Source organism: Macaca nemestrina, chromosome 1 (assembly GCF_043159975.1).
Source record: "Macaca nemestrina isolate mMacNem1 chromosome 1, mMacNem.hap1, whole genome shotgun sequence".
Lineage (NCBI taxonomy): Eukaryota > Metazoa > Chordata > Mammalia > Primates > Cercopithecidae > Macaca > Macaca nemestrina.
This window is the reverse complement of record NC_092125.1, coordinates 204,785,852-204,799,607: the sequence shown is the minus strand read 5'-3', so window position 1 is coordinate 204,799,607 and position 13,756 is coordinate 204,785,852. Positions and strand designations below refer to the sequence as shown.

Genomic DNA, 13,756 nt, shown 5'->3' with positions numbered 1-13,756 from the left:
GAATAAGTTCCAACCTTTTGTTATTACACTACTGCAGTAACTTTGCATTTCTCTCTCTCTCTCTCTCTCTCTCTCTCTCTCTCTCTATATATATATATATATATATATATATAGCATCTATTCCTAGAAGTAGGATATTTGGGTCAGAGTTTTTTTTTTTTTTTTGAGACGGAGTCTCGCTGTGTCGCCCAGGCTGGAATGCAGTGGCGTGATCTCGGCTCACTGCAAGCTCCGCCTTCCGGGTTCACGCCATTCTCCCGCCTCAGCCTCCGAGTAGCTGGGACTACAGGCGCCCGCCACGACGCCCGGCTAGTTTTTTGTATTTTTAGTAGAGACGGGGTTTCACCATGTTAGCCAGGATGGTCTCGATCTCCTGACCTCGTGATCCACCCGCCTCGGCCTCCCAAAGTGCTGGGATTACAGGCTTGAGCCACCGCGCCCGGCCTTGGGTCAGAGTTTTAATAGTTATTGCTCAATTCCCCTTAAGTGGCTGTTTCCTCATATCCTCATCAACACCATGTTATCAAACTTTTTGATCTTTGCCAATCTGAGAGGTGAAAAATGTTATCTCCAGGTGGTTTAATTTGCAAATACCATATTTTGCAGAGATATGAATCTCTCTTCATATGTTTGAGATATATTTTCCTATTTGTGTCTGTGTATATCCTTTCCTCATTTGTCTTACTCATAGGTGCTCACTATATATTAGGAAAATCAGCTCTTTGTCAAATGAGTTGCAAATATGTTTTCCATTTGTTGACTTTTGACTTTGCCAAGAGTGTTTTTTAGCCATGCAAAAACATTAGATATTTATGGGATCAATTTATCCATCCTTTGTTTTTCTTTGATTCTGGATTTTATTTTTAAATTTGTATTTATTCTACTTTTTTTTTTCCCGAGACTGAGTCTCGCACTGTCACCCAGGCTGCAGTGCAGTGGCGCGATCTCGACTCACTGCAACCTCTGCCTTCTGGGTTCAAGCATTCTTCTTCCTCAGCCTCCAGAGTAGCTGGGATTACAGGCACCTGCTACCATGCCCGGCTAATTTTTTTGTATTTTTAGTAGAGAAGGGGTTTTATTATGTTGGCCAGGCTGGTCTTGATCTCCTGACCTCGTGATCTGCCTGCCTCGGCCTCCCAGAGTGCTGGGACTGCAGGTGTGAGCCACTGCACCTGGCTTTTTTTTTTTTTTTTTGAGATGGAGTCTCGCTCTGTCGCCCAGTCTGGTGTGTAGTGGTGCAATCTTGGCTCACTGCAGTCTCTGCCTCTGGGTTCAAGCAATTCTCCTGCATCAGCCTCCCAAGTCGCTGGGATTACAGGTATGTGCCACCACGCCTGGCTAATTTTTTTTGTATCTTTAGTAGAGACTGGGTTTCACCATATTGGCCAGGCTGGTTTCAAACTCCTGACCTCAGGTGAGGTGGCGTGAGCCATCACTCCCGGCAAGAAATCTATTTTGAAAGTAATAATTAGTGGCTGGGTGCGGTGGCTCACGCCTGTAATCCCAGCACTTTGGGAGGTCGAGGCAGGAGGATCACCTGAGGTCACGAGTTCAAGACCAGCCTGGTCAACATGGGGAAATCCCATCTCTACTAAAAATACAAAAAATTAGCCAGGTGTGATTGTGTGGGCCTGTAGTTCAGCTACTCAAGAGGCTGAGGCCAGAGAATTGCTTGAACCCAGGCGGCAGAGGTTGCAGTCAGCTGAGATCATGCCATCACACTCTAGCCTGGGTGACAAGAGCAAAACTCCATCTCAAAAACAGGCCACAGTGCCCGGCCTATTCTACTTTTTTAGAGATGGAATCTCGTTGTTTTCCTGCCTGATCTTAAACTACTGGGCTCAGGCCGGGCACAGTGGCTCACACCTATAATCCCAGCACTTTGGGAGGCCGAGGTGGGTGGATCACCTGAGGTCAGGAGTTCGAGACCAGCCTGGTCAACAGAGTGAAACCCCGTCTCTATTAAAAATACAAAAAATTAGCTGGACATGGTGGCAGGCGCCTGTAATCCCAGCTACTTGGGAGGCTGAGGCAGGAGAATAGCTTGAACCCAGGAGGCGGAGGCTGCAGTGAGCCAAGATCATGCCATTGCACTCCAGCCTGGGCAACAAGAGTGAAACTTTGTCTCAAAAAAGAAACAAACAAGCAACTGGGCTCAAGCAATCCTCCCTTCTCGACCACCCAGTGTTGAGATTACAGGTGTGAGCCACTGCACCCGACCTCCTATATATTATTTTTTAAATTTAATTTAATTTTATTTTTTGAGACAGAGTTTTGCTCTGTCACCCAGGCTGGAATGCAGTGGCATGATCTTGGCTCACTGCAACCTATGCCTCCTGGGTTCACGCGGTTCTCCTGCCTCAGCCTCCTGAGTAGCTGGGACTACAGACCTGTGCCACCACGCCAAGCTAATTTTTATATGTATATTTTTGAGACAGAGTTTAACTCTTGTTGCCCAGACTGGAGTGCAATGGCACGATCCCCGCTCACTGCAACCTTCACCTCCTGGGTTCAAGTGATTCTCCTGCCTCAGCCTCCCGAGTAGCTGGGATTACAGGCATGTGCCACCACGCCCAGCTAATTTTGTATTTTTAGTAGAGACAGGGTTTCTCCATGTTGGTCAGGCTGGTCTTGAACTTCCAACCCCCCGGGTGAGTCACCCGCCTGGGCCTCCCAAAGTGCTGGAATTACAGGTGTGAGTAAGCTACCACGTGCGGCCATAATCTTTAATTCATTTGGAATTCAGTAAGGTGTGAGGAACATAACATTCTTAAGAACTAGCAATCTGGCCTGGGCAACATGGCGAAAACCTGTCTCTACAGAAAAAATAACAAAAAAATTAGCCAGGCATGATGGTGCATGCCTGTAGTCCCAGCTACTTGGGAGGCTGAGGTGGGAGGATCTCCTGAGCCCAGGCAGGTTGAGGCTGCAGTGATCTGTGATCATGCCACTGTCCTCAAGCCTGGGTGTCAGAGTGAGACCCTATCAAATGCACACACACACACAAACAACAAAAAAACCACCAAAACAAAAATCCTAGCACTAAGCTTGGTTGTTATGTCAACCTATTGTACAGATGGGAAAGAGAGCCCTCCAGAGGGGAAATGCTTGTCCCTAAAACCTGCTCCTCCTTTCCCAATGCAAGTGGCACCACCATCAGCAAGGTGCCAAAGTTCAACCTTCAACCAACGCATTCAGTCTGTCCTTCTGATTATTCCTTCTAAATATTCACAAATTCATCCCTTCTTTCCATTCCCACTTCTTAAACTAGTTCAGGCCTCATCAGACTGTTCACAGTCAGGGCTTTTATATGTGCTACTCCCTCTGCCTGGAATATGGCTGGCTACTTATTCAGGCCTCAGGCCTTCCTTGTCCACCTTATCTCAAATGCTATCTGTCATATTTCACAACACTTACTACACAGTCTGTAATTACCTTGTTTATTTATTTACTGGTGCATGGTCTTTCTCCACCACTGGAATGTAAGCTCGTTGGTCTCAGGGGCCCTGTTTTTTGTTTTCTGCTCTATCCCTAGCACCTAACAACAGTGCCTTTCACATAAAGAGTGTTTAAAATACTTATTGAATGAATACATAAATAATCTCTTACCTGGACTACTTCAGTGGCCTCCTGATTCTGCCTTTTTCTCATGCCTCCCCATGAGACACAGACTCAGGGAAATTTGAACTCTCCTCCAGTTGACATGTCAAGAACAAAATCAAGGAGTCTTGAGGAGAGTGTGACCTCAAAGGCCACCTGTGGAGCCAAAAGAATTGGAACTGTCTGCTGTAGTGACCAGATATGGTCAGCGGACCTGGCTTCTAGTGCCAGCTCTGCTGCCTGCTGTGTGATCTGGAACAACTCACTTCACGTCTCTCGAGGCTGCTGCTTCCGTAAAGTGGTGACATTAATATCTCAATGACACAGGAAAGTTGTAAGAATCTCTTTTTTCTCTTTCAGAAGGTGCCAATGTCTCCTTTCCACTTACCTTTCAGCTAGCCCTGCTGTCTTACCAGGAATGTTCCTGCCTTCAGATGCAAGCAGATGTTGTACCAGGACTGGACCTTCTCTTCTCCACCATTTCCAGCTGCTCTGGCTTGGCCTAGTGCTCTACTCAGGGCATGGGGCCTGACAATAAGTGTGGGGCTGGTGGGTGTTCTGATGCACAACTACAGCCTGGCACACACAGGTTAACGCAAGAGCTTTTTTCTTTTCTTTTTTGAGACCGAGTCTTGCTCTGTTGCCCAGGCTAGAGTACAGTGGTAAGATCCTGGCTTACTGCAACCTCTGCCTCCGGGTTCAAGCGATTCTTGTGCCTCAGCCTCCTGAGTAGCTGGGACTACAAGCATGAGCTACCACGCCTGGCTAATTTTTTGTTGTATTTTTAGTAGAGACTGGGTTTCACTATGTTGGCCAGGCTGGTCTCAAACTCCTGACCTCAGGTTATCTGTGCACCTCGGCCTCCCAAAGTTTATTTGGGAGGAATAAAGTTCTCCCAAATAACTTTATTCTTCTGGGCCTCAGTCTTCCCCTGAGGAAAATGGGCGTAATTATCTCATCTCCCAAGACAGAAGACACTTATCAATTTTTTTTTTTTTTTTTTGAGACAGAGTCGCCCAGGCTGGAGTGCAGTGGTGCGATCTCGGCTCACTGCAACGTCTGCCTCTTGGGTTCAAGCAATTCTCCTGCTTCAGCCTCCCAAGTAGCTGGGACTAAAGACGCACACCACCACGCCTGGCTGAGTTTTGTATTTTTAGTTGAGATGGGGTTTCGCCATGTTGGCCAGGTTAGCCTTGAACTCCTGGAGAGACCAGATCTTGAGGGGCCTCAAGGATCATGGGAAGGATTTGGAGTTTACTTTTTTTTTTTTTTGAAACGGAGTCTCACTCTGTTGCCCAGGCTGGAATGCAGTGGTACAATTTTGGCTCACTGAAACCTCCACCTCCTGGGTTCAAGCAATTCTCCTACCTCACCATCTCAAGGAGCTGGGATTACAGGTGCCTGCCACCATGCCCGGCTAAGTTTTGTATTTTTAGTAGAGACGGAGTTTAACTATTTCAGCCAGGCTGGTCTCAAACTCCTGACTTCAAATGATCCACTTGCCTTGGCCTCCCAAAATGTTGGGATTACAGGCGTGAACCACTACACCCGGCCTCCATTTACCAATATATACATTTTTTCTTTTTTTTTTTTTTGAGACGGAGTTTTGTTCATTGCTGGAGTGCAATGGTGTGATCTTGGCTCACCGCAACCTCCACCTCCCAGGTTCAAGTGATTCTCCTGCCTCAGCCTCCCGAGTACCTGGGATTACAGGCATGCGCCACCACACCCAGCTAATTTTGTATTTTTAGTAGAGACAGTATTTCTCCATGTTGCTCAGGCTGGTCTCGAACTCCTGACCTGAGGCTATCTGCCCGCCTTGGCCTCCTAAAGTGTTAGGATTAAAGGCATGAACCACTGCGCCCGGCTTCCATTTACCAATATTATGGCAGCAACTATAGGTAGTCACCGGGTGGATGGTCCCAGAAGTCATGAAGCCACAGGGCTTCAGATAATGCTCAAGCTTTGTTTTAGCAGGTAATGCCTATTTGTCTTTTTTTTTTTTTTTTTTGAGACACAGTTTCATTCTTGTTACCCAGGCTGGAGTGCAATGGTGCCATCTCGGCTCACTGTGACCTCCGCCTCCCAGGTTCAAGTGATTCTCCTGCCTCAGCCTCCCAAGTGGCTGGGATTACAGGCATGAGTCACCATGCCCGGCTAATTTTTTTTTTTGTTTGTTTGTTTGTTTGTTTTTTGAGACGGAGTCTCGCTCTGTCGCCCAGGCTGGAGTGCAGTGGCACGATCTCGGCTCACTGCAAGCTCCGCCTCCCGGGTTCACGCCATTCTCCTGCCTCAGCCTCCCAAGTAGCTGGGACTACAGGCACCCGCCACCACGCCAGGCTAATTTTTTCTATTTTTTAGTAGAGACGGGGTTTCACTGTGTTAGCCAGGATGGTCTCGATCTCCTGACCTCATGATCCGCCCGCTTGGTCTCCCAAAGTGCTGGGATTACAGGTGTGAGCCACCGCGCCTGGCCTAATTTTGTTATTTTTAGTAGAGACAGGGTTTCTCCATGTTGGTCAGACTGGTATCGAATTCACAATCTCAGGTGATCTGCCGGCCGCGGCCTTCCAAAGTGCTGGGATTACAGGTGTGAGCCACTGTGCCCGGCCTTTTTGTCTTCTTTTAATTTCCTGGAGCCAGGAATTCCTCCTTTAGCCATTTAAAAGAAATATATTGGCCCAGCACGGTGGCTCATGCCTGTAATCCCAGCACTTTGGGAGGCTGAGGCAGGCGGATCATGAGGTCAGATCAAGACCATCTTGGTTAACACGGTGAAACCCTGTCTCTACACACACACACACACACACATACACACACACATATATATGAAAAATTAGCCAGGCAGGGTGGCATGCGCCTATAGTCCCAGTTACTTGGGAGACTGAGGCAGGAGAATCCTTTGAACTCAGGAGGCGGAGGTTGCAGTGAGCCAAGATCATGCCACTGCGCTCCAGCCTGGGTGACAGAGCGAGACACCATCTCAAAAAAAAAAAAAAAAGGGGAATGTATTTACTTAGTGGGCCAGGAGAGCTGTCCCAGCTCCACAGAGATTATTCAGTCTGAATTTTTTTTGAGACAGAGTCTTGCTTTGATGCCCAGGCTGGAGTGTAGTGGCTTGATCTTGATCTCAGCTCACCGAGACCTTGACGTCCTGGGCTCAAGTGATCCTGCCACCCCAGCCTCCAAATAGCTGAGATTACAGGCACATGCCACTAAGTCTGGGTAATTTTTTTTTTTTTTTTTTGAGATGGAGTCTTGCTGTGTCACCCAGGCTGGAGTGCAGTGGTGAGATCTCAGCTCACTGCAACTTCCGCCTCCCAGGTTCAAGCGATTCTTGTGCCTCAGCCTCCTTAGTAGCTGGGATTACAGGCACCCACCACCATGCCTGGCTAATTTTTATTTTATTTTAAGTTTTTTGTATGAGAAGGAGAGTCACTCTTGTTGCCCAGGTTGGAGTGCAATGGCGCGATCTCGACTCACTGCAACCTCCACCTGCTGAGTTCAAGCGATTCTCCTGCCTCAGCCTCCTGTAAAACTGGGATGATAGGCGTGCACCACCACTCCCAGCTAAGTTTTGTATTTTTAGTAGAGACGGGGTTTCACCATGTTGGCCAGGGTGGTCTCGAAGTGACCTCAGGTGATCTGCCTGCCTCGGCCTCCCAAAGTGCTGGGATTATAGGTGTGAGCCACTGCATCTGGCTAATTTTTATATTTTTAGTATAGATGGGATTTCACCATGTTGGCCAGGGTGGTCTCGAACTGACCTCAGGTGATCTGCCTGCCTCAGTTTCCCAAAGGGCTGGGGTTACAGGTGTGAGCCACCATGCCCAGGCAATTTTTGTATTTTTGTAGAGATGGGGTCTCCTCATGTTGCCCACGCTGGTCTCGAACTCTTGGGCTCAAGTGATCTGCCCGCCTACGCTTCCCAAAGTGCTGGGATTACAGGCGTGAGCCACAGCGCCCAGCTTTTTTTTTTTTTTTTTTGAGAGGGAGTCTTGCTCTGTCACCAGGCTGGAGTGCAGTGGTGGGATCTTGGCTCCCTGCAACCTCCACCTCCCAGCCTCCTGGCTCAGCCTCCTGAGTAGCTGAAATTACAGATGCCCGCCACCATGCCCGGCTAATTTTTGTATTTTTATAGAGATGGGGTTTCACCATCTTGGCCAGGATATTCTTGATCTCTCGACCTCGTGATCCACCTGCCTTGGTCTCCCAAAGTGTTGGGATTACAGGCATAAGCCACCGTGCCTGACCTGCTGTCCCATTCTTAACATAGTCAAAGATGGCTGGGTAAACTCCAGGAATCACGTCTGTATATCCAGCTATAAGGAAGGTGGAAGGGGAAGGGGAAGAAAAAGGTTGCAGGATGCAGGCCAGCTATATTTTAAAGAGGTTCCTGGGCTGGGCACAGTGGTTTACACCTGTAATCCCAGCACTTTGGGAGGCAGAGGCCAGCGGATCATCACCTAAGGTCAGGAGTTCAAGACCAGCCTTTCCAACAAGGGGAAACGCTGTTTCTACTAAAAATACAAAAACTAGCTGGGCGTGGTGGCGGGCACCTGTAATCCCAGCTACTTGGGAGGCTGAAGCAGGAGAATTGCTTGGATCTGGGAGGTGGAAGTTGCAGTGAGCCGAGATTGTGCCACTGCACTCCAACCTAGGTGACAGAGCAAGACCCCATTTCTCCATAAAAAAAAAAAAAAAAAAAAGAGGTTCTTAAGAAACTGACACCTAACACCTCTGCTTACATCACTTGGGGCAGATCTTGTTAGCTGCAAGGGATGCAGAGAAACGGTGTTTATTCCGGCCTACTATATACCCACCTAAAAGTGGTAGGTTTTAATTCTCAGGAAGAGAATGGGGAAAATGAAACAGTTCTAACATAAATGCCCTGTTTCTACAACTGCCTAATATGGTCTCTTAGTCTGTAATGCTTGTCACCCTTCCCTGAGTAAATTATAATCATCCTTTAAAGATCAGTGCAAATGTCACCTCCAGACCCCTAAAGGTACAAGGAATCATTGCCTTCACTCTTCTCAGGACATTCTGCATGTTCCTCCAGATCTTGAAGCATGGTGTTACTTACATTCCTGTATGCCTACTCTTAGAGTGGGCACCAGGGGCCTGCTCCTTCACCAGGACTCAGGCTCACCACTCTCCCTAAACCCCAACCTTACGGATTCCCCTGGAATAATCCTTTTTTTTTTTTTGAGACAGAGTCTCTCTCTCTTGCCCAGGCTGAAGTGCAGTGGCACGATCTCAGCTCACTGCAACCTCTGCCTCCCAGGTTCAAGTGATTCTCCTGCCTCAGCCTCCTGAGTAGCTGGAACTACAGGCACACACCACCACGCCCTGCTAATTATAGGTGTGAGGCACCTCACCTGGCCTAAAAGAACCTAATCTTAATTTTACTCCTGTGGCCTCTGGCAGCCTTCCCTCCTTCTTAGGCTTTTTTCACTTGCCTGCATTGATCATCTGTATAATCACTTGTCCCATTAACTTAGAGGACAGGGAACAGGAAAGAGTTGGGGCTGATCTTGAGCCCAGAAGGTGGCAAATTTTCCCCAGAGGGCAATGTAGACCTTTCCCAGCCCCAGGCTGAAGCTGAGTCCTTTTTTCCAGCGGACACACAAGATGCTCCCAAAGAAAAGATGATTATGCTGGGAGTCTGTGTGCAAATTGGCACGCAATTAAAACTTCCGGCCGGGCGCGGGGGCTCACGCCTGTAATCCCAGCACTTTGGGAGGCCGAGGTGGGTGGATCACGAGGTCAGGAGTTCAAGACCAGCCTGGCCAACATGGTGAAACCCCGTCTCTACTAAAAATACAAAAATTAGCCAGGTGTGGTGGCATGCGCCTGTAGTCCCAGCCACTCGGGAGGCTGAGGTAGGAGAATCACTTGAATCTGGGAGGCGGAGGCTGCAGAGAGCCGAGATCACCCCACTGCACACCAGCCCGGGCTACAGGGTGAGACTTTGTCTCAAAAATAAATAAATAAATAAATAAATAAAATAAATACATAAATAAATAAAACCTTCTGAGCCAGTTTTTTCCATATTGCTCCACTCCTAAAATCCCTTGGTGCCTCCCTAGGGCTTCAGGGTAAGTCCTGACATCATGGTCCTTTGTGATCTGACCCTCGCCCATGTCTCCCACCTCAGTTCCCACATTTCCTCCATGTCTAAGGCAGCAGCTACACTTGACTGCAGTTCCCTGAGTGCCAGGCTCTCAGGCCTCTGAACTCTCATATGTGCTGTTGGCTTTGCTTGATATGCAGTTTCCTGCTCGGTATTCAAGACTGGCTGTAGAAGATACCTCCTCTAGGAATCCTTCCTTGATACCCTCAGGCAGAACTGGGGCCCCTGTGTGTCCTCCCAAGGCCCTCTGAACACCTCCATGTCAGTGACCTCATCATTACACTGTACTGGTCAATCTTACACTAGGCTAAGCAACCTGAGGGCCAGCAGCACTTCTTTCATTGGTATCCTTAGCTTTGGGCACACACTAGGCACTCAATAAATGAGTCCTAAATGAGGCTCCTGAGTGCTGGGTACAGAGGGCCAGGTGATAAGGGAGACACCCTGAAGCCTCTGTTCTTTGCTTTGAGCAAATGAATCGTGAAGCAAATACCAGTATGTCACATGTCAAGCTCTTCTCTCGGCCTGAATAAAGCTCACTCATTTGTCAGGGCCCACCTTCAAACTTCACAGAAGCATACCCCTGACCCTGGGGCCTAGGGCAAGATCTTCATTCTGCTCTTACAGCACCCCACAGATCTTCTTTACAGCATTAGTCACTATGGCAATTACTGTGAGACTGTTTAATGCAGGGTTTATCAATGACCTCATGAACATTGAACATTTGGGAGCTGAATTTTTTTTTTTTTTTTGAGATAGGGTCTTGCTCTGTTGCCTAGGCTGGAGTGCAGTGGCATGATCATGGCTCCCTGCAGTCTAGACCTCCCAGGCTCAGGTGATCCTCCCACCTCAGCCTCCCGAGTAGCTGAGACTACAGGTGCACAGCACCACGGGTGGCTAATGTTTGTATTTTTTGTAGAGATGGCGTTTCACCATGTTGCCTAGGCTGACCTTGAACTCCTGGGCTCAAGTGATCCGCTCGCCTTGGCTACCCAAAGTACTGGTATTACAGGTGTGAGCCACCGCGCCAGGCCTTGGGTAATTCTTTGTTGCAGGAGGCTGTTGCGTGTCCTGTGGTGGGTTTAACAGCAGTACTCACTCTGCCTGCTAGATGCCAGTAGCAACCTCCTCCCCAAGCTGTGACTGCCAGAAATATTCCCAGACATTGTCAAATGTCTCCTGGGGGTAAAATTGCCTCTGGTTGAGAACCACTGGTATACTGTCTATGTCTTCAGTTAGAACGGCAGTTCCATGACAGTGGAGATCCCACGTCCTCGTTCCTCAGGGCTCTGATGACCTCAGCCTGGCATTGACTCTTCCGTGCAGCTGATCCTCCCGAAGCCCTGGACTGGGCCGCACACTCCTGAGAAGCACAGCAAAGCGCTTGTTCTACAGGACCCTCCTCTGTGGGCTTGTGCAGCTTGAAGCCAGGGATGGTGGCCTACTGGTCTTTGCCCTGGCAGTGTCCACCCAGGCTTTGCTTTCAGGGTGGTCAGAAAATGATTACTGGGGGAACACGTGACAGAAAAGCAGGAAGGGGGCCTCTTGGTGCTGTGAGCTGACCAGTGCAGAGTGACGGTCCTTGACAGGGATGACTTCTACTTTTTGGAAGGAAGAGTTCAGACTTTATTAGATACCTTAAGGCTGGCCCTGGGGAAAACCACAGCTGGCTTCACCATCCTCCTAATAGGAAGAGGCAGTGAGGAGAGCAGTAGTCTGGGGAAGGTGGGAACCCCGACTGAGGGGCCTGCACCCAGCCCCTCAGATCTGCTTCCTCTCTCACGTCACTCCGGCTCTTTTGGGATGATCACATGGTGAGAATCTGCTTTGAAGACATGAAGGGCTTCATGGAGGCTTCCAAAGCAGACTGGTAGTCCTGCAGCGGGACCTGGGAGCAGGCAGGGGCTGTGAGTTGGCCTTGGCGGATGAGATCGCACAGTGTGAGGATCAGCTCCTTGAACTGGTCTGCGGGAGGTTGGAGGAAATCAGACAGGGGAACAGCAGCTGGAGATTGGTGAGTTTTGGCACGGGGCTGCCCTATGGACAGGAGCTGGCACCGAGCTCCAATAAAGCCTTGAGTCCTGGCTGTGCCAAGGATGGGGTGGCTGTGGAGGCAGCCTGGTCCCTGCCTGTCTTTAGGACAGTGAAGTCCAGGTGGGGAGAGAGGAACACAGGAGTGGCTCTACGGTCTGAGGGGCAGGCAGGCAAAGACCACTCTTCAGAGTGGTGATTAAGATGGCACAGACTCACAGAACCTAGCCGCAGTGGAGCCAGGAGCACTGAATGGTGAGAGGAGAAGGATGGCGGAGGCAGGGAGGCCAGAGGAGGCACGGGGAGGGAGTGGGTGTGCCTGGCATGCCAAGTGATGTGGAACAGTCGAGCTCTGCTCAGGAAAAGGAGCTCTCCCTGAGAGCCCAGGACTCCCTTAGAACCCCACGACCTGAGGCTACCAACATCCCCTCCCTGGGCCTGCCTCCTCTGAAGGACCCTATATGGTACAGGAAGTTGAGAAGTGAAGGCCTTAGCTGAGAAGTGTTTTTCCATAGACATAAATTCATTCAACCTTCAAATCTAGTCATATCTACTGGTTAAAACACTTCAGTGGCTCCTCAGTTGCCTTTAAGAGTGAGTCTCGGACGGGTGCGGTGGCTCAAGCCTGTAATCCCAGCACTTTGGGAGGCCGAGGCGGGTGGATCACAAGGTCAGGAGATCAAGACTATCCTGGCTAACATGGTGAAACCCCGTCTCTACTAAAAATACAAAAAACTAGCCAGGCGTGGTAGCGGGTGCCTGTAGTCTCAGCTACTTGGGAGGCTGAGGCGAGAGAATGGCGTGAACCCGGGAGGCGAAGCTTGCAGTGAGCCGAGATCACACCACTGCACTCCAGCCTGGGAGACACAGCGAGACTCCGTCTCAAAAAAAAAAAAAAAAAAAAAAAAAAAGAGTGAGTCTTGGCTGGGCGCGGTAAATCATGCCTATAATCCCAGCACTCTGGGAGGCTGAGGCGGGTGGATCCCTTGAGCCCAGGAGTTTGAGACCAGTCTGGGCAACATGATGAAACCCCATCTCTACTAAAAATACAAAAACTAGCTGGACATGGTGGCATGTGCCTGTGGTCCTAGCTACTTGGGAGGCTGAGGGGAGGATCACCTGAGCCGAGGAGGTTGAGGCTGTAGTGAGCTGTGAACACACCACTGCACTCCAGCCAGGGCAACAGAGCGATACCTTGTCTCAAAACAAATAAACCCCCAAAACAGCAAAAAAACCCCAGTGAGTCTGAATGCCTTAATCAGGTTTATAAGGCCTTTTGTAACCTGGTCACAACCCACTCACCCAATTTCTCAGCCCCAGCTCAGATCTAGCACTCCAGGTCGCTCGGAAGCACTTCAGTGCACATACGATTTTCGATTTTTTCTGCCTGAAACACTATTCACGCCACCACCTTCCTCCCCTTCACTTGGATAATCCCATGTTATTCTTCATCCTGAGTTTGGAGATCCCACTCTAGGGAGCCAGTCCTCCAGGAGACGAACAGGAGATGATCTGTTCACATCCTGGCTGCATCCCTCCCCGTGGGGAGGTGACTTTGGGCATACTACTTAACCACTCTGAACCTCGATTTCCTCCTCTGTCAAACACGGCTAACAAGAGTTTAAACTTATGAATTTAAACTGAGGCAGAGATTAAGTAACTTGCCCAGGGTCCCACCACTGTCTAGGCAGAACCTCTACCCAGTAGTGTGGAAGCAGATTTGAACCCAGGCAGGCTGGCTCCAGAGTCTATTCTCTCTACTTTGCTATCCATCTTTCCCCACTGTCAGCTCTTCAGGATGGGGGCAGTGTCTGTTTTGTTCTGTGCCCCTAAGACTAACCTAGTTTAGTCCAATAACTATTTGCTGACTGTAGCTGGCCTAAGGCTATTCTCTTTGATCCTTCTATGGGACTGGGGACCCAATCACCCCTCCAGGGCTCAGTAGCTGGTCATTTCTGCTGCCATTTTTAGGCACTGCCCTCATCTGTG

General features: G+C 49.3%; 1 protein-coding gene across 4 annotated transcripts in view; it reads right to left on the bottom strand.

Moving 5' to 3' along the window:
• Window positions 1–5,587: 5,587 nt before the first annotated feature.
• The window catches only part of LOC105494580 (mitochondrial trans-2-enoyl-CoA reductase), a 43,464-nt gene continuing 35,295 nt past the window's right edge, over window positions 5,588–13,756 (bottom strand). For all 4 annotated transcript variants that reach the window (XM_011763122.3, XM_011763125.2, XM_071097290.1 and 1 more), the window contains one exon: window positions 5,588–11,701. In XM_011763122.3, coding sequence (XP_011761424.2) covers window positions 11,544–11,701 — 158 coding nt within the window. In that variant the 3' untranslated portion in view covers window positions 5,588–11,543. The remainder of the gene's footprint in view (window positions 11,702–13,756) is intronic.